The 25,795-nt window shown below is 33.9% G+C and overlaps 2 protein-coding genes across 4 annotated transcripts in view; both read left to right on the top strand.

The window, feature by feature from the left end:
• Positions 1-18,403, top strand: part of PPP1R9A_1 (Protein phosphatase 1, regulatory subunit) — a 70,032-nt gene extending 51,629 nt beyond the window's left edge. The window contains exons 19-24 of one of the 2 annotated variants that reach the window (XM_051209261.1): positions 4,205-4,485; positions 9,857-9,903; positions 11,499-11,536; positions 12,719-12,964; positions 14,761-14,873; positions 15,766-18,403. In XM_051209261.1, the coding sequence (XP_051074704.1) occupies positions 4,205-4,485; positions 9,857-9,903; positions 11,499-11,536; positions 12,719-12,964; positions 14,761-14,843 (695 nt within the window). In that variant the 3' untranslated portion in view covers positions 14,844-14,873; positions 15,766-18,403. Of the gene's footprint in view, positions 1-524; positions 4,486-9,856; positions 9,904-11,498; positions 11,537-12,718; positions 12,965-14,760; positions 14,874-15,765 lie in introns of both variants that reach the window. The other variant, XM_051209260.1, reaches the window with a different exon arrangement.
• A 5,330-nt stretch (positions 18,404-23,733) lies between these two features.
• Positions 23,734-25,795, top strand: part of APOA1BP (NAD(P)H-hydrate epimerase) — a gene marked incomplete at its 3' end in the record, with an annotated part of 31,037 nt that continues 28,975 nt past the window's right edge. Inside the window, exon 1 of one of the 2 annotated variants that reach the window (XM_051209259.1) lies at positions 23,734-25,249. In XM_051209259.1, coding sequence (XP_051074702.1) covers positions 23,785-24,699 — 915 coding nt within the window. In that variant the 5' untranslated portion in view covers positions 23,734-23,784. Of the gene's footprint in view, positions 25,475-25,795 lie in introns of both variants that reach the window. The other variant, XM_012944238.3, reaches the window with a different exon arrangement.

The following is a 25,795-nucleotide window of genomic DNA, read 5'->3' as shown; positions in this document are numbered from 1 at the left end:
ATCCAACATATTTTCCCTCCTGTGTTTTATTAAAAATTTCAGTTTCACAAAATTAGTTCTTATTCAACTTTATAGATTATTCAAATTTGTAAATAAATGTGTTTCTGAATAAGTAAGAGAGTAATTGAACTATTGAGATAACCTAAATATTATATCCCATGTAGCAGTTGTTACACCTTTCTTTTTATAAAGACTGTGTATGCTAAATAGTCAGTTCGATTGACCATTATCCTGTTCTTGAATGTCATTGTTTGTTAGGATATGTTTGAGTTTTTTTTTGACAAATCAAATTTTCGTACATTTGATACCTTGAATACCTCGGATAAATGATTTCAGCCCTACGTCCGGTAGATCAAATAATCAGTTCCACCACAAATTTGCTCACATTTTATCGTTATAAACAATTTGTTAACACCATTAATATTATTATTGCTTAATAGTAATATGATATTCATTTTTAAGTACTGACTAATGTTAACTGTTTATCGCTTTTTTTTCCCCTTTTTCTCTTCTTTGTACAACAGTTGAATTTAGCTAACTTCAAAAAAAAAAAAAGAAAAAAAAAAACAAATTGCATGTGATTTTATGTTTGTTCGCTTGAGTTTCGTTTTGTTTTGTTCATTCGTTAATTATCAATTATTGTTTATTTGTCCTTTCGACATTGATAATGTTTTCACTGCGAAATACAAACACATGTCTTTAACTGCGAACAAACAAATCAAAAAAGAGGGAATACACAAAATGCATTGTTGACTAAAAGACTGTCAAATTATTTTTTACTGCTAAAAAAAGACCCATCAATTTTTCGATGTTTCTTTACTCCCACTCTTTGTTTATCCTAGTTTTTGTCTATGAATTGTGCGTAATTTTCTTTATTCAGTTTAATCCCACCAAGTTCACTATATATAGATTTATAGTGTTGATGAAATGTGGATGACTGACTATCCATCGTTGTTATGCTTAACGCTGATTAACATTTAATTGATTTTACTGTACATAAAGCATCTTCTTTCTTAAACATATATAAATACTGCATGCCCACAACTCTTTTTTCTTGTAAGAAAATCAAAGAATGATTTATCAATGCTTCTTTAGCCATGTGAATATTGATACTTAGAATAAGGCTATTGTTTACCTTGAAATAAATTTAGTACGATCAACAGGTCTCTCAATCTGTATTCCCCTTACTCAAATACCTGAAAAATACAGTTCATATACATTCGTAGGTAGAGTTCATTAATTAACATTAATTGTTTTGATTACTGTTCTATTTAACTTGTCTACTTTCTGATTTTACTGTAGACAATTACATCTAGATTTAGTGACTAATTTATAATTCATACCCAATTATGTTTATTTTTCTCTAAAAAAAAAATTCTTTTTTTCCCAATTTTTGTTTTGTCAAGTATGTGATGTATGACTGTCCATTTTTAAATTCACTCTATGTTTTTGTTCTCCGCCTTGTTAATTCCAATCATTATAGTTATCATTACAATTATTATTACTACATTTATTGTTATGAATATTAGTATTATTACTATTAGTAGCATTGTTAGTCATCAATGTGCCTTGTAACCTGTAAACAATTATATAAATAAATACTTGTTCCAATTGTTAGTTTCACTGGGTTTTTTTCAAATATAAACTGGATGAATAATTAGTTCGATAAATAAGAAGACAATAAAATCCCGATCGCTTTTTAATATTTTACAAAACAACAATTCAGTTCATTAGCTTGTTACAGAGATACGAATTCGTTTTTTCTAAATTAATTTGAATATCCAGCTGTGTATCAATTTCTGCTCGTAAAACGGTGAATTAGTAGTTAAGGGATTTGACTTTCAACCATTAAATCGCAGGTTTGAACCTCGCTCCTCTTACTTTGGCTTAGATAACCGGGTAGTTTATCATTAGCCGTCATCTAGAGTATCTGTACCTGTCTAATAAGTGAAATAAATTAATCAAAAAGGGCTATTGAATTTGCCGGTTGTTGAACTTTAAATATTATCAACTTTGGCAGGAAATTACTAAGCTGACCAGTTATTTAAAGCGATTGGTTTGTGTTGACATTATCACTAAGTTCCACTAAATTGGCTTGTATCGAGCTGTTTACTGTGTCGAACACATCCCAATGTTGCTTAAATTGTTAATAGTACCTGCATAAATCAGTCATTCTGAATAAGTCAAATTCTGTTCTAATTTAGATTATTTCAGTTCATGATTACTGTATAGCTCTACAGTTGAATGTGCACAAAATATGCGTTGTTGTTTTTTGTTCTTTATTCTTCAAGTACAAATACTTCATAGTTTTAGATAACCATAACATCTTATTTGAAATAGCCGATACAATTAATTGACAATATGGTCACGATTTGTTGTTATTTACCAATTCATTATATCATAAATTTGATTGTTAACGCACTGTGAATTATACCAATAATAAATGTTAATTCAAGTTAAGAGTCTCTCAGATAATCTTCGATTTTACTTGTCGTTTTTATGTTTAGTGCTGAACTGCAATCGGTTCACACATCGAAACACGTTTTTTTCGGGTTGATCTGATCACATCTATTAGATAACTTCCGAATATTTATCTCACATGAGGTTACAGAGCGGTGAATTTACTGCTAATTTATCTCCGTATAATTATATGAACTAACTTAAATCATTTAGTTCGGTAAATATTAAGTATTGACATTTTATGGGACTGATTATCAATACTTTGGACAATTATTTGATTAGTTATTTGAATTCATGTGTAAGCGATCTCAGATGAAACAGGGATTTTCTTGGTAATCCGTTCAACTTTTGGGTCACAACTTTATCACATCAATAATGGGTTTGGCTGGTGGGTAGTATCAGTATTTATTATAAACGACCACACAAATTTATACGTTGGTTACTGAATTTCACTAATATTATTATTCAGAATTCACAATTTTCAGACTTATGTTGTCATGTCAGCGTTAACAAATTCGATCAACCGAGTTACATTTTAGTTGTACACCAAGTGTTAGAATAGCTAAGAATAATGCTCGAATTCTATGGTGTGAAAAAAATCACTTTCACGCAAGCGAACTGTACTCAGTACGTGATTTTAACCATTAAACGTAACTGAGGAATATTCCTATTCAGACTATTTTCATGAATACGAATAACCTAAGTAGCATTTCCACAATATTTATATCTCACCATCAAATTATCCTTGGATAATGGGTACTTCTAGCTGTGAAATTGATATATTCGCAATGTTTATATTATAAAACCAACTTATTTATTTAGAATAGAGATCGATGATGAATTTTGTATGATCTAGGATAATAACTCTACATAATACATTTTAGCAAAATCTTGTTAAAGGCAGAATTACGTCTAAACTTAGTTTAAATATGTAAAGAGTAATATAATGCTAATTTATGTCTCTTGTTAAATAACTGATGAGTTCAATGATGTGTTTCCCCATAACTTAATAGAATTTCTCCATTCGAAAATCTATATAGACATTTAATTCAAAAAAGAATTTGACTTTAGGATATAGTAGCAGTGTTTCAAATGCTATTCTACTTATTGTTCACATCATATTCCTCATCTCTAGAATATTTCATTTACTTTAACCAATCAATCATGCTACGGTATTACTACTACTTCGAAACAATTCTATAATTGTTCCTTCTTTTTTTAGTTTGTTTCTTTCGCCTTGCTAATTTATTTTTACCGCCTTATGAGATTTTTTTCATACCAGGATTCCTAAACCATTTGTGTTTCTATTTATGCAATTTTTCGTTCAATATAATATTCATTTTAATATAAGTTGAAATTTCTATAGATATATGTATGATTATTGCACATTGATTGTTGAACATTAACCGTTGGTTATGAATTATACTGGTATCTTATCAATATTAAGAAAGAGAAAATCAATTCACCATATGTAATGTAGAACAGATTCCTTAATATTCAATTGATATTACCATTTTGCATTGTGTTGCATGATAGAAATTTTAGTTTTCTTTGTTTTTAATGCATAAGAAATGGCTTTCTATTACAAATATTGTTATGATTATGATGATATGTTGAAATGTCTTGCTTGCTTTAATGTTTTTCAAAAAAAAAGAATGTTTTAACTGAATGAGTTATGTATTATTTTAAGTAAAAGTATTCAAATAGACTATTTCTACTTTGATTTTTCTAATTGAATTCATAGATGTTGTATTGAAGAAATGTTTTGGTTTAACAGATACTGATGAATCTATAGTTTCAATTCCAAATCATGTAAGTCCCAAGGTGTCAGTGTATGGACCTTACTCTTCTGATGATCAAGATAAAGCTGAAGTGAACGGTTCTACTGATAACCCTGTGAATGTTGTACATGATGGTTATTCAACTACCGTAGAAGTACCATTATTTGTTAGACAAATGGAAGATCGAACTCGAATTGTCAGTTCAGGTGGTTTAGCTCGTCGACGTCCACCTACAAAAATTGTTGTAAGTTTGATTAATTTTAAAATTATAACTGTTCTGTATTTTAATAAACGGATTTCTTTGAACGATAATAAATCATATATTACATGTGTACATACATCTGTAGACGTCTGTATACTTACACGTAAGTTGTGCTAACTCACAGATTATTATTATCATTTTTCTTTAGCTTCAGTTCGCCTTCTCACTTAAAGCGCATTTTAGCACATCATCGCTGAGAGATTTTTGTTCATTTATTTTCTTGGTGGCTTTAGTTTATTTCGATGTCTTAGAATCATTGAGTATAGTTCAATTATTTAATAAGCATAGTCAATTTTAGGCTTAGAACACTGTAAAGTTTGTAAATCAACTGATGAGGTCATAAATCGTCACTGATTTTAGTAGTTGTAAAATAAAATACACATACTTGCTAATTGTCATTTGCTCTATACGCACCTACTAATAAATCTTTGAATTTTTTTCTGGTTCTTTATATATTACTGTTTATTTCTAGTTTCCAATTATTTCTTCTAGCCCTTTACTATTATTGCTATCAACATTTTTACTTATTTTTAGTATAATTTAAACCCCATTACACATCGGTAACAGGATCATATATTATCTTGCCATTAGTTCCATTGGCTCGTAATTTTCTCCCATAATTAATTAATAGCCCAGCAACTTAATGTCAAAATATAATGCACGTGATGACCAGTGACTTTAACCAGTGGTCGCATTATATATATACATATATATATATATATATATATATATATATATATATATATATATATATATATATATATCCAGCTCAAAGAACAAAACTCCACCAAAATCATCCACCTGATCTACAAATCTTCACCATCTCATTATATATATATAAAGTTTCTGATTGATAATCTCGTTGACAAAATGCAGTCTTCTGGTAGCACTAAGCAACAATGCCAGAATGTTTGGAATGCGCTTCTCTCCCTCTAAATGCAAGTTGTTGCTTCAGGACTGGTCTGCGTCAACACCTGAACTAAGGATAGGGAGTGAAGTAGTCGAACGCGTTGACAACTTCACTTATCTTGGAAGTCTGATCAGCCCTAATGGGTTGGTGTCTGACGAAATCTCAGCACGGATTCGTATAGCTCGTTTGGCTTTTGCCAACTTACGTCACCTTTGGCGGAGGCGAGATATCCGTCTATCAATAAAAGGACGAGTATACTGCGCGGCTGTTCGTTCTGTTTTAATTTACGGCAGCGAAACATGTCCCTTAAGAGTAGAAGACACCCGTAAGCTACTAGTATTTGACCACAGATGCCTCAGAAATATTGCTGGCATCTGCTGGGATCACCGGGTAAGTAATAGTGAGGTTAGACGCAGGGTATTAGGGAATGATGGTAAATCAGTTGATGAGGTTGTGAATCTTCATCGACTGAGATGGTTGGGCCACGTATTACGTATGCCTGAACACCGATTACCGCGACGTGCAATGCTAACCGGTGTAGGGGATGGTTGGAAGAGAATTAGGGGCGGCCAAACCAAAACGTGGCATCAGTGCCTGAAGTCACCAACTTCTAGTCTGAGCCATGTTGGTAGATGCAGACTACTTGGTTGGGGTCCGCGTGACTTTCGTAACCAATGGTTGGAGACCCTTGGTGACATGGCTCAGAATCGATCACAATGGCGTCGGTGTATACACTCTCTGTCTTCTCTTAAACTAAGAGATTAAAATCACTTCACATCTTTCTTCCTACGAACTAATTCTTTCTTCCTATACTATATCCTTATTGCAATCTTCCTCCTATATATTACCACCTTTGACCTAACCACTCCTATGAATCCGGTGTTCATCTTGCTGTGCTAATGAGGTGTGGCAACCTGGGCCGATGCATACATGTGCCTGGTCCTACGTTGTAGCTGACTGACTGACTGACTCTTCCCCATTTATGTGTATTTTGTTTATTTATTGATATATTTCATATGTCCATCAATTTCTATGTACATGTTGATCTCTTTGTGTTTCTGACTCGTTAGGTTGCTTTCATACCTGTCATTTCATCAGAAACTTAATTGCAAATCGTTTATTCATTCTAAAACGCTTAAATCTTCTCCTTATATATCTCTCTTTTCATTTTATGACATGTATGTGTAAACAGTGCTTTTATTATTTGTTGAATAGCTATTTCAGTAGAAAGTTCTTTCTTGAGTTGAAACGAAATTTTTCTTTGTTTGAATTGCTTTACCAAATTTTCTTTACATCTCAATATGTTTCTTTCGTGTCTCCAGTTTTTTTGTTCGTCATATGATATGCTATTTCATGACTGTTTTCCTTAACACTTCTAAGAATATCCAATTAATTCTATCTATATGGTTTCATATCTGTTCACGAACATGGAAAAAACTGTCGATGAGCACTTATTGGATAAATGGATACACTAAACTTAATTTATACTGTTGTATTGAGGCAATAACACAAATTGAGCAACATTAGTCTTATTTCCATAGATCCTGATCACTGTTGATCTCAATGAAATGGTTGCTCTCAAATTAGCCATTCTTGGGTTTGATTAGATTTTCAATAATTGTACAAGCTTATCGTTTTTGTAAGTCCCAGTTTAAACAAAATAATCTTGTTTACATTCAAGCCGAAGTACTAAATTTTTCAATGTTAATTATAATTTGGCTTTAAAACATATACATTATTATGTTAGGATGGCTCACATAAAGCACAGAAAAGCCGAAGAGATTCTACCCAATCAGAACCAGATGGAACTTTCTAGAATATCTACATGGCATGCTACGATCGAACAATTAAGTAAATTAATACTTGAGGACTGTCTGTAGTACTAAGAACTACAAATACCTCTGTTTTTCTGTACATTTTTGACTCTTACCCAATAACCGCTTCTCCTGCTACTCCTGTCTCTTGATTTATGACTGTGGGTTTCTACGTGTTTGAGTGCCGATAGTTATAATCAAGAAAAAAACGTATCGTGTTGATTCTCCTTAAATGAGATAAGTATTAAGTTAACTTACGAAAAAAATATTTGATAACCACCTCCTACAAATCTAACACCAACACATGTTCTTCCTAATAGACCCATTGTAAAATATGATAAATGTTCTATCAAATAATTTTACAATTTGCTATGGTTCTATCATGAACATTGATTATTCCACATGACTTAGAATCTTCAGGTGTTGTTATCTTTTAAGAAACAAACTGTCAACATCAGTAATGTATGGTTTAAATAAACTTTAAAATCATATTCAATATCATTCTGTTAGTTGGAGGAAAATTTTCTATATACAGTGTAGTTATTGTTAGTAAGGATAATGATTTCATAATGCATTGAATGAAATTATCAGAATATATTTTATTCAATAGTGTTTAGTTTATGAGTAAGATGAAAATGACATATTTGGTTTAATTGCAGTGAACCACTTTACGAATAACTGAATTCGATAAATATTACTGATCTAAAGTATCACGTAAGATTAGTCAAGAATTATTGTTAATAAGTCGGTATTATTCAATCTTTATCTTACTCTTTCTACGGTATACATACTTATTCTTTACTGTCTTATTTCACTCATACAAATTAGTACTTTCTCTTTGTACTAAATAAATATTTTAGTTGATATATTAAGTGACATTCATTCAACTTCATGTTTCAATCAATTACCTTTAAATGGACAACTTTTTGCTGTGTCTGCATTTATATGTTTAAGAACATCAATTGATATTTATCAATCTACTCCGTTTTAATTACCGTTTTCTGATTGTTCTGATAATTTGTCAGACATATAGTAAAATCATTTGTAAATCAGAAAAAAAAAGCATTTTATTTGTATTGATTGTTTGTATCTTCCTATTGATGTTTAGGACTGTAACTGACCAGTCTCTTTCGTGGAATGCCTCAGTATTGCCGTTAAGTCACAAGCATTTTAAACAGGGATGGAATCCAAAGCACGTAATTCATCCTGTTTGGAACTCGTTAACTCGATCCTTTAATTATTCTGTTTTCAGGTGTTAGATTTATCTCATTCATTCCAAACACGAATTCTTTTACTCATCACTTCAAGCATATGTATGTATGCTTTGCTATTACTGTATTTCACTCAACATTTTTGCACACAATAAGCCTACCTACTTCCAAGTCGAGTATTAATAACTGTTTATGCATATAATCGTTACTATACATGTGTATAATACAAATGATATGATTGATCATTTAGTATGAGTAGTAAACTGTTGCTTTCACGAATATGGTTTTGGTATTATTATTATTTAGTTTTCATCTATTCGTTGTTTTGTACAGGATCTCATCAGGCGATAAACATCTAACGATATATCTTATATGTATTTTCTAATTAGCATGTTTTTGAAATACATTACTTATAATTTCTATTAATGCAATCCTATCAGATTGAAATATAATAATAAATATGATTTGGCATGTATTTATATTATGTCTACTACTGCTAACTAATTACACATTAGCTTCATTTTATTTATATAAATTGAATACATTGTTGTTTTCTTTCTCATATGAATGAGATTCAAGTTGTTTTTTTGATATGAATCAGTCGTCAGCTTTTTAGTTGTACATAAATTTGTATTAACGTATATTTAAAGGGTAAGATGTTTATGTTCAAGAGTACATAGGCTACTATTCTTTAGATCAGGCTTATATGTATATAAACTCTGGATTATGTCTGCTTCATTATATTTCACCTCTTTTAAATTATTTTTTTTTCTGTTGATTTTCAAATGATGAGGATTTTTGATTTTCAACTATTCAGCGAGCTATTCAGTTTTATCACTATTGGAGAAATATGATTTACTGATGGGGAAATGTACACAAACGTATGGTTCATGTTTAAAATTTGGTCGGTAGAATTCGGTCTGTACTAAGAAGGACCTGACACATATGATTACTGATCATTACCTAGTGATCATTCAATTGCAAAACTTGTCTCCTTAAAATTAATTTTTACCTGATAATCGATTGTCTTCTCGTTTACTGAATCAAAATTAACTAACTCTATTTAGAAATTGCTGAGTAAATCAGTTTTCTTTTTTTTCTATTTATGGTTTCTCATCACTTATGTCACAAAACACGAATCACTATGCTTATTAAATTGTCTGTATAATGTTCTTATACATCATTGCGATATATATGATAAGTTGAAGGATTTTGTTCTGTTCATTTTTCCTTCCTTTGTGATTGATACGTAACCGAATTTGCATTTATGCTATTCTGAATTATATCGATCATATTTTTGTTTTAACTTGACTTAAATCTCATATTCATGACACCTAATTTCATTCATTTTGAGTCTACTACTGTTAACTATTTTTGGTAGTATAAGCGATTATATTTATTTTTGATTCTCTTTTTAGATAAATTCACCGTTCTCCTCATTGCATGGACCCTTTGCTACTTCATTGTAAGTTATTTTTCTGTGTATAAAATTTTTGGCAATAATATATTAGAAAGACTAATCAATCAAAATTGAGAACGTAACTTGTAAGTTTGTGTGCGAAATTCAACTACCATATACGATGATCAATAGAAATACCTTTGTATACCGTTCAAAAGGTTTAAAATGGTAGCGAAAAATTATTTTTAAAACCATAGAGTAAAAATAATTGTGTTTAACGCATTGAATGCTTGACTCTGTCCAAGTTGTACATAAAAGTCAAATGAACTTTATCCCTAAACCCGTAATCTTGAAACAAATAACGTGGTCGAACTAATAAGATAGCGCTTCTTGTATTTTGAAGCGAAATTCGTCGATTTATATGGCTTCATGAGATTTTACATTAAAACTGATGTCAATTCATGGTGAGAACCCTCAATCTGATCCTGACTAAGAATAATGTTGGGAATTAAGAATCTGTTGTGGTCCCTTTAAGGTTTCCGATATATGGGCAATGTATATCCGTTAAAGCGAGTTTACATATTATTTTTAATTTACAGGCAGAATAGCCTACATAATACATTAATTAACGCATTATTTACGTGAAACCTGTCTAAATTTTGCAATATTACTGTTTTCTCTTCCGAAAACTATCGATTTATAAAAGCTGTTTTCAAATTGGTTGGGAACTAGCAATTAAAATTTTGTCACGGTCAAGTTCACTTATATCCTATACTGTCTCCAGACATTTTTACTTCTCATGTTGCTATATTAAATTATACTGATATGAATAAACATGTACGATATTCGAAAAAGTTTCTCTTCTTGACTCACTTTGACTATTTTTTAAAGAAACTAATCATATATAATTTGTCGATTGTACAAAATGTATATTGTAATGTCGAAAGAATGAAACTGATAACATAAAATTTCGGCTTGATTTGGATCAATCGATTGATGAATCGTTTATCTGTTGTTGTTTTTTTAGTTAATCGGGTTAATGAGATGCAATTTTGGTTTTTCTCAGTTTTCTCTCATTCGTTTTTTTCTTCATTAAAATTCTTTACTTTCTCTTGTTATTGATATTGTAAAATCAATTTTTCTTCTAGTCATATTGTGTGACTTTAAGTCGGATGATATTAGGTGATTGATGTGTGTGCGAAGATGATAATGGCTAGTTGTTTGCTTAGTCAAACTTGTAGATAATCTGACAGACGCTAGATGAGTTATGTATTCTCCTATCCTTATTGTTGTTGATTGTTGTCGGTTTTTGGTGTGGAAATATATTTACGCTCTGGTCAGGTTAATCACGTCTTATTGATCTGAGTTGTGTTGAAGTCCTGTGGAATAGACACTGGGAAGGAATCTAGTGTAGACGTTTTTCTAAGGGAAATTAACGTCCCATTCGTGTAGACGTGGGAAACCGACCGTTATAATAGTGATCAATCAATCAGTAGTGTACCTATCAATCACTTATTCTAGTCTGTTGAATTTTCTTCTGTTATGTCATGACAATAAGTAGAAAGAAAGTATGAATTTTATATTTATTTCTGTGGGTTTTTTCCCAAATGTTGATATGATATGAGATTAGATGTTCCCTGTATTCATTAATTTACATTTAGATCTGAACCTCAGGTGCCATCGGTCACAAATCCCTTTAGTAAGTTTCATCGTTATAATTGGAATTATTTTTTTCAATTAGTAGTGGTTTTTCTTTAGATGATACATTCCATAGTCTAATGTAAATGAACTGACTGTAGGGGGATATTTATCAGACACCAATATGGATATTTTTATGTACTGACTTATGAGTAAACACAAATGTTTAAAGTAATATGCTTCTTCTCGGCTAAATTTCTGTTTTAATTGTAAGTTAATCACTATCTCAAGAGGTAATTCATAACTAAAAATCCTGATTACAATCTCTTTACCTCCGTGTGTACCATTTCGAATTTTGTTAACGTCCTAAGCTTTGACTAATAAGGTTAGCCTTGAACTTTAGCCTCGATAAGTCTAAACTACCGATCCTTTTTAAAATATGATCTTCTTTTAGCCCAGTTTTCAGTCCGATAGAACACTGCAATCTTCAGTGCAGTAGTAGTGTTGTGGTGAAGGAACACTCAGGTATGGATGACCAATTTATTGTTTATTGAACAATCATACATTGGTTTAGTAAAATATGAAAATCATACATTTACACATCTTTGAATTGCCTCTTACAAGCTTAATAGTCCCTTCATTCCTGTCTTTATCTGGATTGCATTCGATTTCCTTCTCCGTTTCATTTCAATCTTCTCAACCTTCTCCCAGACGTTTCACTCTTAATTGGTGTCACATACTGCTTATGTCTGTCAACATAAGTAGCATACACCACAATATTATATTTATCTCAAACACTCATTAGTTTATATACATGAATTATCAGACCACAATACAGTCTGAATATGAGGTCATTCTTTACGTATAATCATACCATGATTGCCAGATAACTAAGAGAACGGTACATGATTAATTAACAATAATTAAGAGATAATAAATCGTATAACATCACTTGATAAGTTCAATGGGTGTTCACAATACAGAGAATATGTAGATACAATAATTTAATTTTTAAATAATTCTATATTAAAAGCACAAATAATAATTTGTCGTAAAATAGTCCCAAAAATTCCAATATCTGAAATACTTGTCCCGTTATAACAGTTTCCCTAAACAATGAATACGAAATTGTTGCTTTCATATATCGTTGCTTAATAGGCATTTGAATACTGAAAAACGGTTAAATATTCTTATTATTTGTATCCTTTAATAAGTCCACGCTCTGATTAACTTGTCTTTTTAGATTCTAATAACTATGATTCTTGCTTGAATAAATCATCAAATGTTATATCTAATACATCTCAACCTCCACGTCCAGTTCCTCCACATTCATTTATGTTCCATCGTTCCTCTTCAAATGAAAAACATGCTTCTTCACGTCAGTCGGAATTAACATCTGCTAGTTTAGTAGATTCAAAAGGCAATTCAATACAAACGACACCTTCACGTAAACCAGTAGGTGGTTATCAACTACCGGGATTTTCAGATAGTGAGTTCATAAAGTTTATCCGTGTAACAAGTATATTAATATCACAAAATGAAAGTGAATGTTTAATTTGTTAATATGTTGTCGAAATTGTTGAATCCGTAGTTATATATCACGTACCAGCTTTAGTTACAGAACCATTGTAAACTAGGAAGCACTGGACAGTTGTTTCGCCCTATTACTCAGGACTCGACGGCAGTGCGTATCCACGGCCACTGGATGAGCACTTTGTGTTTGAACCACTGAGTTAGCATCAAGTGATTTATATTTCTAACTTACGCTATCGTCATCCAATACGTGTTAGATAATTCTACTCGTGAAATGGCTGAAGTGCATCAGTCACTGCTTCTGATTAAAAACCATCGAGGTTAGTCTTCAATAATCATATGGTAATTTGTTAGTACAGAATTGTGGATATTGCTGAATTATTAGCCATACACTGCAAACGTGGTAGTTTTGTTTTTAAAGTAGTTGTCTTTCAGCAGCTGGGGTCCAGATCTGAATCCTACAGTAGTTACCCTAGTTTAACCTACCTTTTATAATCACTAACCCTCACACAAACAGTTTGATGAAAGTAGAGGATGTTTATCTGTACTTGTAAATGAATTAAATCCTGTTCTTTAAGTTGTTTATTTATCTTTGAAATTAAATATTATCACTCCATTTGATGGTGTAGCTCCCTGTAAGGCCTAAACGTACTATTCTATTCAAGTTATCGATTTACTATATGATCTTATCATCAAATGGTGTTTAGCTATAAACTGTTTAAAGAGTCGAGTCTATTTAGTAAATAGCTTAGAGTTCTTACGGTATATATACCAAAAAGTTTACTTACATTTCTTTGCATTAAGGTTGTTCAAAAATCACTGATAGTCAGCTATGAAATGTCAAATCCTAAGTCGAAATAATAATAATACAGTTTTATCAATTATAGTGTTTCATACAATCGAGTATATTTTTATGCTTTTACTGAATGCCATTTATTTTGATTCTGATGTACTTGAACTTCCATTTTATCGTTAAATACTTATTATATATGAACTTTTACTCAGTAATTCCTTATAATGATAATTCATAAGTAAAGTATGTATATTCTTAAAGCTTACAGAACTCCAGTCTGTTTTAAATACCATTAGTTTATGTATCTAGATTTATCTTAGATTAGAGCCGAAGTGAACGAAAACTCAGATGGGAACAACCATAATATTGTTTAATACAAAACTACAGGATTCTTTCGTAACATGTAAAAACCATGCGTTCAATATTTCATTTGCAAATCCTCCATCAATTGTTTAAAACTTCATTGTTGCTTCGTCGCAATAACAATTACTCTCTTTTCCGGTTCTCTTCGATTCGATCTTCCCAACCTTCTGCTGCCAGGCATTACACTTCTGATTGGTATTATATACTACTTCTATGGACACAAGTAACATACACCACAATGGTAGTCAGTTCGATTGCTTTTATCTAAGCATCAATTAATGTGTGCAACCAGTAATAATAATAATAATAAAACATAGATTTATAGGTATCAATGCCAAGGTTAAACTTGATAGTTTCAAATAAACTGAGCACGGATTTTATTTCGGTTATTTATTTACTCGGAAGCATTAGTTTAAATTAAGTAACGAAGTGTTAGAAATACAATTTTCCATTCATTGAGATACCACAAAAAATATAAATTTATTAATAAAACATAGGATAAAGAAATACTTAATCATTTTTACTTCTGAGATTTTTGCTACTTCCATCTCATGTGCTTTTTTTATTACTTTACTCGTTGTTTTTTTATTCTGTAGACTCGTTTTCCACTGTTCTTCGACGTACTAATATTTGTACAGATCTGTCAAAATCTTTAAATTCACAAGAATCTGAACTCTAAACACATCCTCCATTTATTTAAAGATTGTTGGTGAGTGTTCCAACTGTTCTACACTTTTTTCTTTGCATATTGTTCAATATAATGACATTTGATTTTTACTGCCATTTTGAGTTGTGATGCACTATACTACTTATAATTTCTAGGTTCTGAAACCAACTAGTTTTAAGCTAAACAAAAATTGGTACCGAGGAATTATATATATATATATATATATATATATATATATATATATATATATATATATATCCCAAGTATATACACCCAGTTGAAAAATGTCTTTCTTGTAACTTAGATCGTCTTTCGAAAGGAGACCAATAGTTAATAGACCGAAGGCGAATTGAACCATTCACATAAATTCTCCTTCTTACAAGCTTTCTTTGTTCCAACAATGTCAGACATCTTTAGAGTCGATTTTTTCTAACCCCTTCCTTTCTTGTGAGAAGGCGGCATCGCTGCAGATGCTGGCTGTCTGAGGGAAACACCTTACTGCTGTCACACCCTTCTACAGTCAGCAGTATGACTTCGCCCTCAGACCTTGAGTTGCTGGTTTTAGTCTTACCGTTCTCCAATCGACCTGCCTGGCATGGTAGAACCTACAGGAACGTATGTTCCAGCTAATATAGCTCGGTTGGGTCATCACGATAGGCAAGCCCGACCACCGCGTCAAGGTATCTGCTACGGTCGGGATGTAAGCGGCGGCCTACTTGAATATCTGGGCTACCTGTCCCTATCATCTAGATATTTCAATAAGTTATCTGTTTTAGTTTGTTGTAACACATCATTATGCCTGTTAGTCTCATAATCTATTCAGGTGCGTTTTCAAAAAGTTTTCATTATTAACAACAATAAGGATTAAACCTTTACAAATTTAATATAGTTTAATCTTAATCTGCCTTATTTTCTTACCCTTTCATTGTCTTAGGTAATTACTTCTTTCAGTCATTGAAGAAGACTTCAAAAGTGTACTTATCTAATGCGCGAATCGATAAAAAAATATCTAAATTAACTGTTGTTGTTAGGTAATCCTTTCTTTTTTTCTACCATTATTATTATTATTCACTTTTTGTAAAGTCGATCAAACCTTTTTTTAAAAATAAAACCCAATACTACCATGCAAATCCTTATAAAAATTCTTATTTTAATTATGAATATACTAGTGTTACCACTCTTTACAATGATATTTTCAATCAGTCAGGGAACAACTTAGTAGTGGTTATAAAGTTAACATAAAATTTGTATATTTTCATATTTTATTACATAATTGTATTGTTATTGTCACTCTTATTACTATTGCTGCTACTACTTCTATTAACATCTGTAAGTTAGAAAATATAAATCAATTGGTTTTGTTCTCTTCTAACGATACACTGATTAGTTATTTCTCAATGCTTCTGTTATATTGTTTTCAAGTCATCTGCCCATGTGAAGTGTTTTCCTCTTTTTTGTTAGTATTATTACTACTATATTATATAACGCATTTAACTAAACGCTGAAATGTTCACTTACTTAAGTTATTTTGTTAACTGAATAAAAACAAGTGATGATGGGTTTTTTCTCGATTTGTTATTGTTACACTTTTCTTTGATACTCTGTTACTCTTTCTTTCTCTTTTTATACAGTTTCAATGGTAGTATACGTTTATTTTGGGAATACCGTTTTTTATTGTATACGTTGAAATCGCACTCATATCATGGGCTTCAATGTATTTCTGTATAATTAGAAAAAAATATTTTTCAGTTGGGTAGTTTCTCACATTGGCATCGATTTACCGATGTAATCGAATAAGTTGCAAAAGACGTGAAGCTCTTCCTTATTTGACATTTCATTATTTCATTAACATCTTGACCACAAAAATATTTGTTCAGTCGGTTTAAAATATTATTAAACTTGATATCAAGTTTTGTAACTGTCTCAACTGTAAACAACAATCTCTGTTACTGAGGAACTATGGGGCGATTGGTTTTCTTGTCGTTTATTGGATAAATCAACTTTATTCAGCCCTTAAATCATTGGGTATATTGTTAACCTTCATACTGTTTCGAAATGTAAGTTATAGCAATAAACCTGAGTCCTGATTTCAAACATGGAGGTTTTAGCAATATATAGTATTTTTTGTTAGAAACAGTAGAATCTGATTTGCTCGGAGTATTTTCCAAAAGTGAAATAACTTCTAATGTGAACTGCTCCAAAGTGTACACTTATATTTTTATTAATTCCGGGAATAAGATTACCGTTTGTCGGTCTAGTAGAAAGTGTTACTAAAAAAATGATAATCTGATTCTATAAGTAAATATCTTTAATTAATACATATCTTAATTTTTCCATAGTATATAGTAGTTCTATGATTTCTTTAAGCATCTAAATTAAGATATTTTCGAATACGTTTGTCGTACAGATTACTTTACAAATATTAATAAGGGACGCTGTCTTTATAATCGGCTCACATTACTATACACCTGCGCATCTTTTGGTTTGTACGTTCTTAAAGATGAGGAAATCAATACGTAGGCATTTTGGAAAACTTGATAGTTAGGTACTTTATAGGAATAATTAGTCTCAGTATTTTCGTTTGTCTCTTGATAGGTACATAGCACACGCCATTTGAACTGCACTTGTTACATTTCCGGTGTTATGCTTTTGCGAATCTAAACTTTTTCAGAGACTAGGATATTCTATGACCGATTTGGAAATGTTCGATTTTATCCATTATTATGAGACCAAACAGATTAACGGAAAACATGTAGGATACAATATAATTTGCTTGAAAAAGAGATATCCTCTTTAGAAAACTCGGAAGAAAGTACCATTTATAAAGTTGTTCAAATCAAGTCCTCATCTTCAAGAAATTCTCTTTTAATTACCAATGAATAGCATCAATATCTTCAGCTTCAGTAGTATGCACGTTTGAACATGTTGAGAGTCTATATAGTCTGCTCGACTGCGGACAAAGTAAAACAACACAGGATTTGTTTTCTGCTGTTCAATTGGCTCATATATCAAAGAAGGCTTGGATGACTGTTGAAATTTAGACAGATCGTCTCAATTAGGTTCATGTTTCTTGTTAGACTTAACTGCATGTCTACAACTTCCGTGAGATTCTCCTAAAGGTCCCAAACTTCATTTTACTGATTTTTCTATAGTTTGAATCGTTCGCGTCATTTGGAGTCAGTGAACTAAGATTCTTCCCAAAATGTTGACGGTACCTACGTTTATCGTATGATTATCCCGACTTCATAATCGCACATTCAAGAAGAGTGAGTCAATGAAACCCGTCAGCGGTAATTTTATGGACAGAATGATCCCCTAATGAAATCATAAAATATCAAATAGAATGATGCATTGTCATCACATAAGGTTATCCCTCGGTTACTTAAGGACAAACTCACTGGGATTTGGTTCTTCGAACAAAAATTTCGAAGTAAACCAGGCGTCCAGTAATCCGTCTTACCTATGGTTTTTTTCTTTTCAGAGGTGTCTTCATTACCAATTAGTGGTCTACATCACATTTATATGAAGTGCGTTATATAGTGAAAAATATCGCGAACCCATGCATTATGGAGGTGTGAGATTAGATGGTGGTTGGAGGTAGTCAACAGGAAACCCTGGACCCGGGTTTCGTGCTACTTGGCACTCGTCAGCAAGGTGTACCTGTAATCTTGAGGGAACTGGTGCTCCCTGGCGGATTCGATCTCGTGTCACCCAGCTTCACAGTCAGAGACGCTACCACTGAGCTACATGATCGATAGCATTCGATCTGCACTAATAGGGACTAGACAAGCATGAGATTGATCACCACCCAGTGATCAATCAATTGTGATTACATCTCAGTCCTACAGGAGGTTAGTCACGGCTCGGATAGCTCAGTGGTAACGTCTCTGACTGTGAAGCTGGGTGACACGAGATCGAATCCGCCAGGGAGCACCAGTTCCCTCAAGATTACAGGTACACCTTGCTGACGAGTGCCAAGTAGCACGAAACCCGGGTCCAGGGTTTCCTGTTGACTACCTCCAACCACCATCTAATCTCAATACATAGTGCCCGCAGTGTCGAGTCACCTAGACTGGTGGCCACATTGCAACATGATCGATAGCATTCGATCTGCACTAATAGGGACTAGACAAGCATGAGATTGATCACCACCCAGTGATCAATCAATTGTGATTATGGAGGTGTGGATAAAGAACAAGTAATATGCAGATTATGAAGGTTGATAGCTTCATACTGAGTCCTAGGTTTTAAATATTGTCATATGATTATAAGGCCCACAAACCAAAACTATTTTAAAATAAGTTGAGGTATTCTTATACTTTCTGGAACGAGTTTTTGCAATCAGAAAAGCAGACAATTCTCTGTAAAGTGAAATATGCGTCTAACTTGTATGAACAGGCAACAGAGATGTGGACAAGGTTATCTAGTCAGACGTATCTCCCCCTCAGTGGTCACGTTATTTAGCTAACAAATGTTGATATCCCGACAAAATGGCAATAGTTGCTTGAATATTGAGAGAAGTAGGATCCATCTTAGAACTGAATCTCCTCATTCAAACGCTAATCTCTCTTGGCGGTACTTATTCTGCGATTAACACATTCGACGTGTGATATGGCCAGTGGTATTGTAGTTCGATAATCAGGACGGATATGAATGAAAGCCATAAGATCAGAAGAAATATGGTTACTTACCACAGAATCTTATGCAGCACTGAGCCAAGTAATATCAGGAGACCTAACCTGTCTTAAGACTCCAAAGGCCTGATATTTAGGTAAAATATTACTCTTTATAGGGATTTTAGCAAGTGAAAAGTTATCAAGTGGTTCATTCTGGTCGTTTCAAGGAAATGGAAGGTTTATTCAGTAAGGTCTTATCTGGCTACGCAACACAATGAACCAAAATATGGAATGATAAAATTAGAACCCGAATGATCAATGACCCTAAATGTTAATTACTTTTCGGACGATAAGAAATATATCGCCTATACAAACTAGAATTCTCAAACGTGGACGCAACGAAGCATCCCTTTTCGATGTTTTAGTTAACGGGAGATGTATGGGAATATTAGTCTTTCGGCTAAAGTGGAAGAGCCAAGCATTCCAACTACTTCAAATTTCAACGTGTATATGTATCCAAGCAATGATTTGGAATAAAAACTTAATCTTTGTCATAATTCTTTGTTAAATATGATCAACAGTTTTTAAAAATCATTTACACTTTTTGAAGCTACCGAAAGTAAAATAAATAAGTGAATCATAGCCAACTGACGTTTCTACTTGGCATAAGATTGTCCCATGGAAGCACGTCACACAATAAAACCATATCAGCAATAACAAATGTGAATTATTATTACTATTAGCCTTAAGAATAAGACAGATGACTAATGCACGGGACAATCAGACTGTGGCGAGACTATAATTTATGAACTAACCAATCAGGTGTAAGATAACAGGTCTCAGATTTCGACGCGAAGTCCATGCATCTAGTTGGCTAAATAGAATTTTGGCATTATAGCTGATGTCATTTCGTGATGAAAACCTTAAATGTAATTCCTAACCCTTACCATCAACCGTAAATCATAATTCTAATTCCTCACACAGGTTATAACCCTCATTTGGTCCTAGTTATTAGGTGAAGACTCTCAAGGCCAGTCTAGTGTCGCTCAAAGGTCGTCTATAAATTGTACTCTCACCATAAGATTAACATCAGGCGATGACTAGATGAACATCAATCGAAGCCAACATAGCGGCAAACAAAGGAATCTAAATGCAGTCAAACATGAATCAATACCTTCAATGCATATTCTTCGCTAACAGTCATCTTTAGTAAAGTTCTAGAGAGATAAGTCCAAGAGTGATAGATTCACCGTAAGGACACTGGTGTAATTACAAGTGGCGGTATATAAGTCCTGGAAAATAATAGTTTGGTAGATCTTTGACATTGAAGCTAGTCTCATTAGTTTTACCGAAGACACTGCCAGCTGAAGGTGTTCGGTTAAACATCCATACTAGGTCATGCATGCAGTTTTGAGCATCTCTTACAGCAAGTATTCAGCTTAAATTACCAGACCACGTTTTCCAAATGGAGTATCGCATCCTTTCATTCCTGACTTCTGGTTAAACTAGTTCTGGAATTTTCGACTAGAATGGATGTTTCCGAGAGCAGCGTTGTCAAGCAATATTTATCCGCGACATTTTTGCATTTAGCTTGAGGCTCATAAGCTAAGAAACCAGGCTAACTACACATGGTTATTCACTTTGGATTCAATTCAATGCATAAACAAGTGACATAAAGTGAAGGGCTTTAGTGTTTATGGCCTGAAACATAGGTCAACTATTGACAGTATAAAAAACACTCGAGTGAAAAAGGACTCACGATACTTCAAAACGTTAGATAAGCTCTCGGAAGTGTGGTAATTTGATGAAGACACTCTGGTTGCAAAATAAAACCATTTAAACTGTAAAAGACCTCGGAGTGTACTTGGTGAGCGGTCAAAGTCGTACAGATAGGCTCCTACTGAATGAAAATAATTTCTTGACCTCAAGATTAAGCTCATTTTATCAATGAACAACAGTGGACTTATTTTTAAAAAATCAGTAGCAGCGGCGTTAGAAAAAAAACATACAAAGTAAGGGGCGAGGAGTAGAACATGACATTATAAATGGTAATTCATTCGGTAACAAAACCTGCCTCATGAAAATATAACAAGTGAATTAATAATCTGTTCCTTGAAACCAATGAAAAGAACCTACATGTCACCTTGTTTCATTTTTTAAACTATTATATCAATGATCCATTGCTAACCAAACGAAACACTCGTTCTTCAAATGTTTAAACTCCAACCACATGATCCTCGAAGCTGAACATATGATTACTGAAAAGATTGAAATTTAACATGTAACACTTGATAAAGGTCGAGAATGGTGAGATGGGAAGTGGCATGGCTCAGTCTTACAGACGTGGTCATTGTGTGTAACTCACCACTATTCACACTGAAAATATTATTCTATCCTCAGCCCACTGCGGAACCTTAATCCACACTACGAAGTCGCTGGCCGAGAAGATCGTGAACATCATACGGAACATACACGACGGACTACACTGCAAAGTGGTGTATGGATGGAGACCGGAGTCATACAAACCGCCTGCTCTTCACCTTTCTATTTTGTCTAGTGGTAGAATGGATTATGAAGACCTCCCCACTCCAAGGAAATCACGGGATACATTGGAAAGCTTTCACGTATCTGATCGGTTTGGACTCTACAAATAACCTCGCTCTTCTCTCCTATACACAAGAAAAATGAAAGGGAAGACAGCAAGTGTGGCAGAAGCTTGTGAATCAGTAGGTCTCAACATACATAGGGGAATAAGCAACATCCTCGAATACAACACAGAGAACATCGACCCAGTCACACTTGATGGAAAAGTCCTGGGAGAGGTGTAAGACTTTCATATACCTGGGCAGCGTCATCGATGAACAAGTAATACCTAATGCAGATGTAATGGCAAAGACCAGCAAATTAAGGGCAGCGTTTCTACAGTTGGGGAATTTATGGATTTCGAAACTGTCTGCAAGCAAACGTCACATTTAGAATCTTCAATACAAACATCAAGACAGTTCTACCTGTACAGTGCTGAAACATGGAGAACTACTACAACCATCATAAAGATGTACAAGTATTGATAAACAATTGTCTACACAAGATACTCAATGTCTGTTACCTGAAAACCATCAGCAACAGCCTAGTGTGGGAGAAGAAAAACAACATTCAGTTGAAGAAGAAATAAATAAGTTTGATATTAGTAGACAGGTGGGGCCCGATAAAATGATTCCCGGGTTAATAAAAGAATTAGTAAATTTTGTAGCATATACTCTGAGCATACGTTTTAATCAATCTGTTATCTATCTGTAAAACTGTGCCTAGCGAAGTACCACAGGGTACGGTTTGGGGACTGCTGTTTGTTCCTAATGTATGTAAATGAACTCCCTAGTTTTCTATCACTACTGGTTTTACTGTATACTGAAGATGTCAAGATACGGAGAGTGATAAGAATTGAAAATGATAGTGAAGAGATTCAAAATGACCTTTAAAAACTATCTGAATGGTTTAGGATTTGGCAGTTGCCGATAAACGTTTCCAAGTTCATTACGAAGCATATTGGTTAACAAGGTACAGATGCACACACAGTGGATAACACTGAGCTATCTGTTGTCCAGACACACAATGACCCATGAGTCATCATTATCCAAGACCTAAAAAGTAATACTCACTGCCATGCAATAGCCTCCAAAGGTTTCAGAGCTCTATGGTCAATACGTAAAGCTTTTAGCCCTGTCTATTCTAAAACATTTTGACTTTATATACAGCATTCGTGAGTCCTAAACTTGAGTACTGCATACAAGTGACTAGCCTCTGGTTAAAAAAAGGCAGTGAGCTTTGGGAAAAGGTTCAGAGAACAGCAACTAGGCTGTTGGCATTACCTGGGATGTCTTTGTTCCGCAATGACAGAAAATCAGGATTTGAGGGCGGAGTAGCCGTTTACATACGTTCTTGCTTGGAGGGGCATCAAGTTCATAACTTCGAGTTTAACAATCTTGAGGAATCGATATGGTGCTCTGTAAGATTGTCTAGTACTTCGAGGTGTCTAGGCGGAGTCATTCACAGGAAGCCAACTGCCGACATCGAGTACGATAGTCGTATGCTGGAAGGACTATCGCGCTCTACTCGTCTTGGTTTCACACACATCCTGATTCTAGGGGACTTTAATCTCCCTAGAGTCAACTTCGCGGAACACACGTATACCGGAGGCGACAACTCAATTGGAGCTCGGTTCTACAACCTCATCGATGACTTGGGCTTATATGAAAACGTGAGGTCGGCAACTCGTTGAAGAAACAGTCAGACACCATTGACATTTTAAGGTCAGGGTTAATTTCACTTTATCTCAGGCCATGGAATGTCCTAGTGGGGTTCCCCAGGGCTCAGTACTAGGACCTATTCTCTTCCTGATCTACATAAATGATCTTCCTCGACAGGAAACGCCAGACTTATTACTTTTCGCTGATGATGTGAAACTTTGGAGAGAGATATGCAACCAAGACGATATACGGGCACTTCAGGAGGATCTGACTCGACTTCAAAGTTGGGCAGACGATAACGGACTTACGTTTAACACTTCAAAGTGTAAAGTACTCCATCTGCAACATGTCGCAGACTACAGTTATAACTTAGGTACCTCCTCTCTAGTAGTATCCCAAGTCGAAAAAGATTTAGGAGTCCTTGTGCCCTACGATTTAAAGTTTTACGCTAACTGTGACAAAAATGCCTTCCGAGCAAACCTTGCACTGATAACATTGAAGCGCATTTTTGGCCAGTTTGACGGAAGAATTTTCCATATAATCTTCAATAGTTTTATCCGTCCCCATTTAGAGTACGGAAACATAGTATTCCCCCCTTCATTCCAAAAGGATAAGGACACCCTGGAGCGTATCCAACGGAGAGCCACGAAATCAGTTCGAGGACTCAAATTTAAACCTTACGAAGAGCGCCTCCGTTCACTTAACCTTTACCCATTAGAGTATAGACGTCTTAGAGGTGACCTTCTGATGGCTTATAGTATCCTTAACACTTCTGGACATCCTCTCAAACACCTGCTTAAGCTTAGTTCCAACACTAACCTAAGAGGTAACACCCGAAAACTGGAGACACAACATAGCAGAACGGACTGTAGACACAGCTCTTACTCCTTAAGAGTTGTCAAATGCTGGGATTCGCTGCCGAGCGAGCTTGTCCAAGCAACTTTCCAGGAGTCCTTCAAGAGGCAACTTGATCTATTCTTAAGGATTAAGGATAGTATCACACTATGATTTACTAATTTCTTTTCCTCCTTTATTGTTAACATACCTAGGTTCCTGCCTGGAGGATTTAGTGATCCCCTGCTACTAGACACGGAAGCCTGTTAAGCGAAAGCTTCTTCTATTCCGTCCACAACCATTTGAACCATTTGATCCCTGGAATAGCATAGTTCCCGTATGATGATCAACTGACTAAACTAAATCTATTTCTAACGTCATATGGAAGAACCTGATGTTATTTGATCATAGATTTTAAATTACTTAATGACCACTTTTCATCTGGTATGCCTCCATTTTCGCTGCCTCCCGAAACAGAGAATTTGCGAGGTTACTCTAGAAATTTCACGAACCCAAAACAAATTACTTGTTAACTAACTATCGAACCCATCGACGAATGTAATTCAATACCTCAACAAATGATTAAAGCTCCATCTGTTGAAGCTTTCAAAAGAAGTTTGGATCTTCTAAAAGACCACCATTTCCAGGAATAACACAAGCCACCCAGTCTCATATCCTTTCCAAACTGAAACTGGGGCTTAGTGACCGCGCCTATCTCAACACAGTACGTTACTTTGTGGTGCTTTTCATTTTGCTTTGTTAGGACACGATGCTTGAATAATTTACCTGTGTTTAGATGCAGTGTTATTCAGAATCATGCTTTAGACTCTGTTTTTGCCCAAACGATCCTTATGTGATTATCACGAATACATGTTCTTGTTCTCCAAAATTTCGGGGAACATTTCATCAGTTTGGGGGAAATGCGACAAAAACCTCAAAATCTCCCCTGGTATGGAGTTTACCCAAAAATTCATATTATTTTGGTAAATCTCAAGTCTTACCTCGACTCTGTGCGAAAGTACAAATTTCCACATAACTTGAAGAAAAACCTCAAGATCCCCCAGAATTTCCAAGAAAAATACTGAGATTAGGCACTTTTGTTCTTCCTTATAGACTAGGATGATCGGTGATCGAGACCAATCAGAATTTGTTGCGTCCAGTTGTCTGATTCTAGACAAGATCTCAGTTAGTTTTACTGGCGAAACTAGGTCATCATCCTTAAGTTTCAGGATTTAAGCTTTTCCCTCAGTGCTCTGTTCATTGGCTCAAT

The sequence above is a fragment of the Schistosoma haematobium genome, chromosome 1, assembly GCF_000699445.3.
Source record: "Schistosoma haematobium chromosome 1, whole genome shotgun sequence".
NCBI classification, from domain to species: domain Eukaryota; kingdom Metazoa; phylum Platyhelminthes; class Trematoda; order Strigeidida; family Schistosomatidae; genus Schistosoma; species Schistosoma haematobium.
The sequence above is the reverse complement of the archived record's forward strand: the minus strand, read 5'-3'. Positions and strand labels throughout refer to the sequence as shown.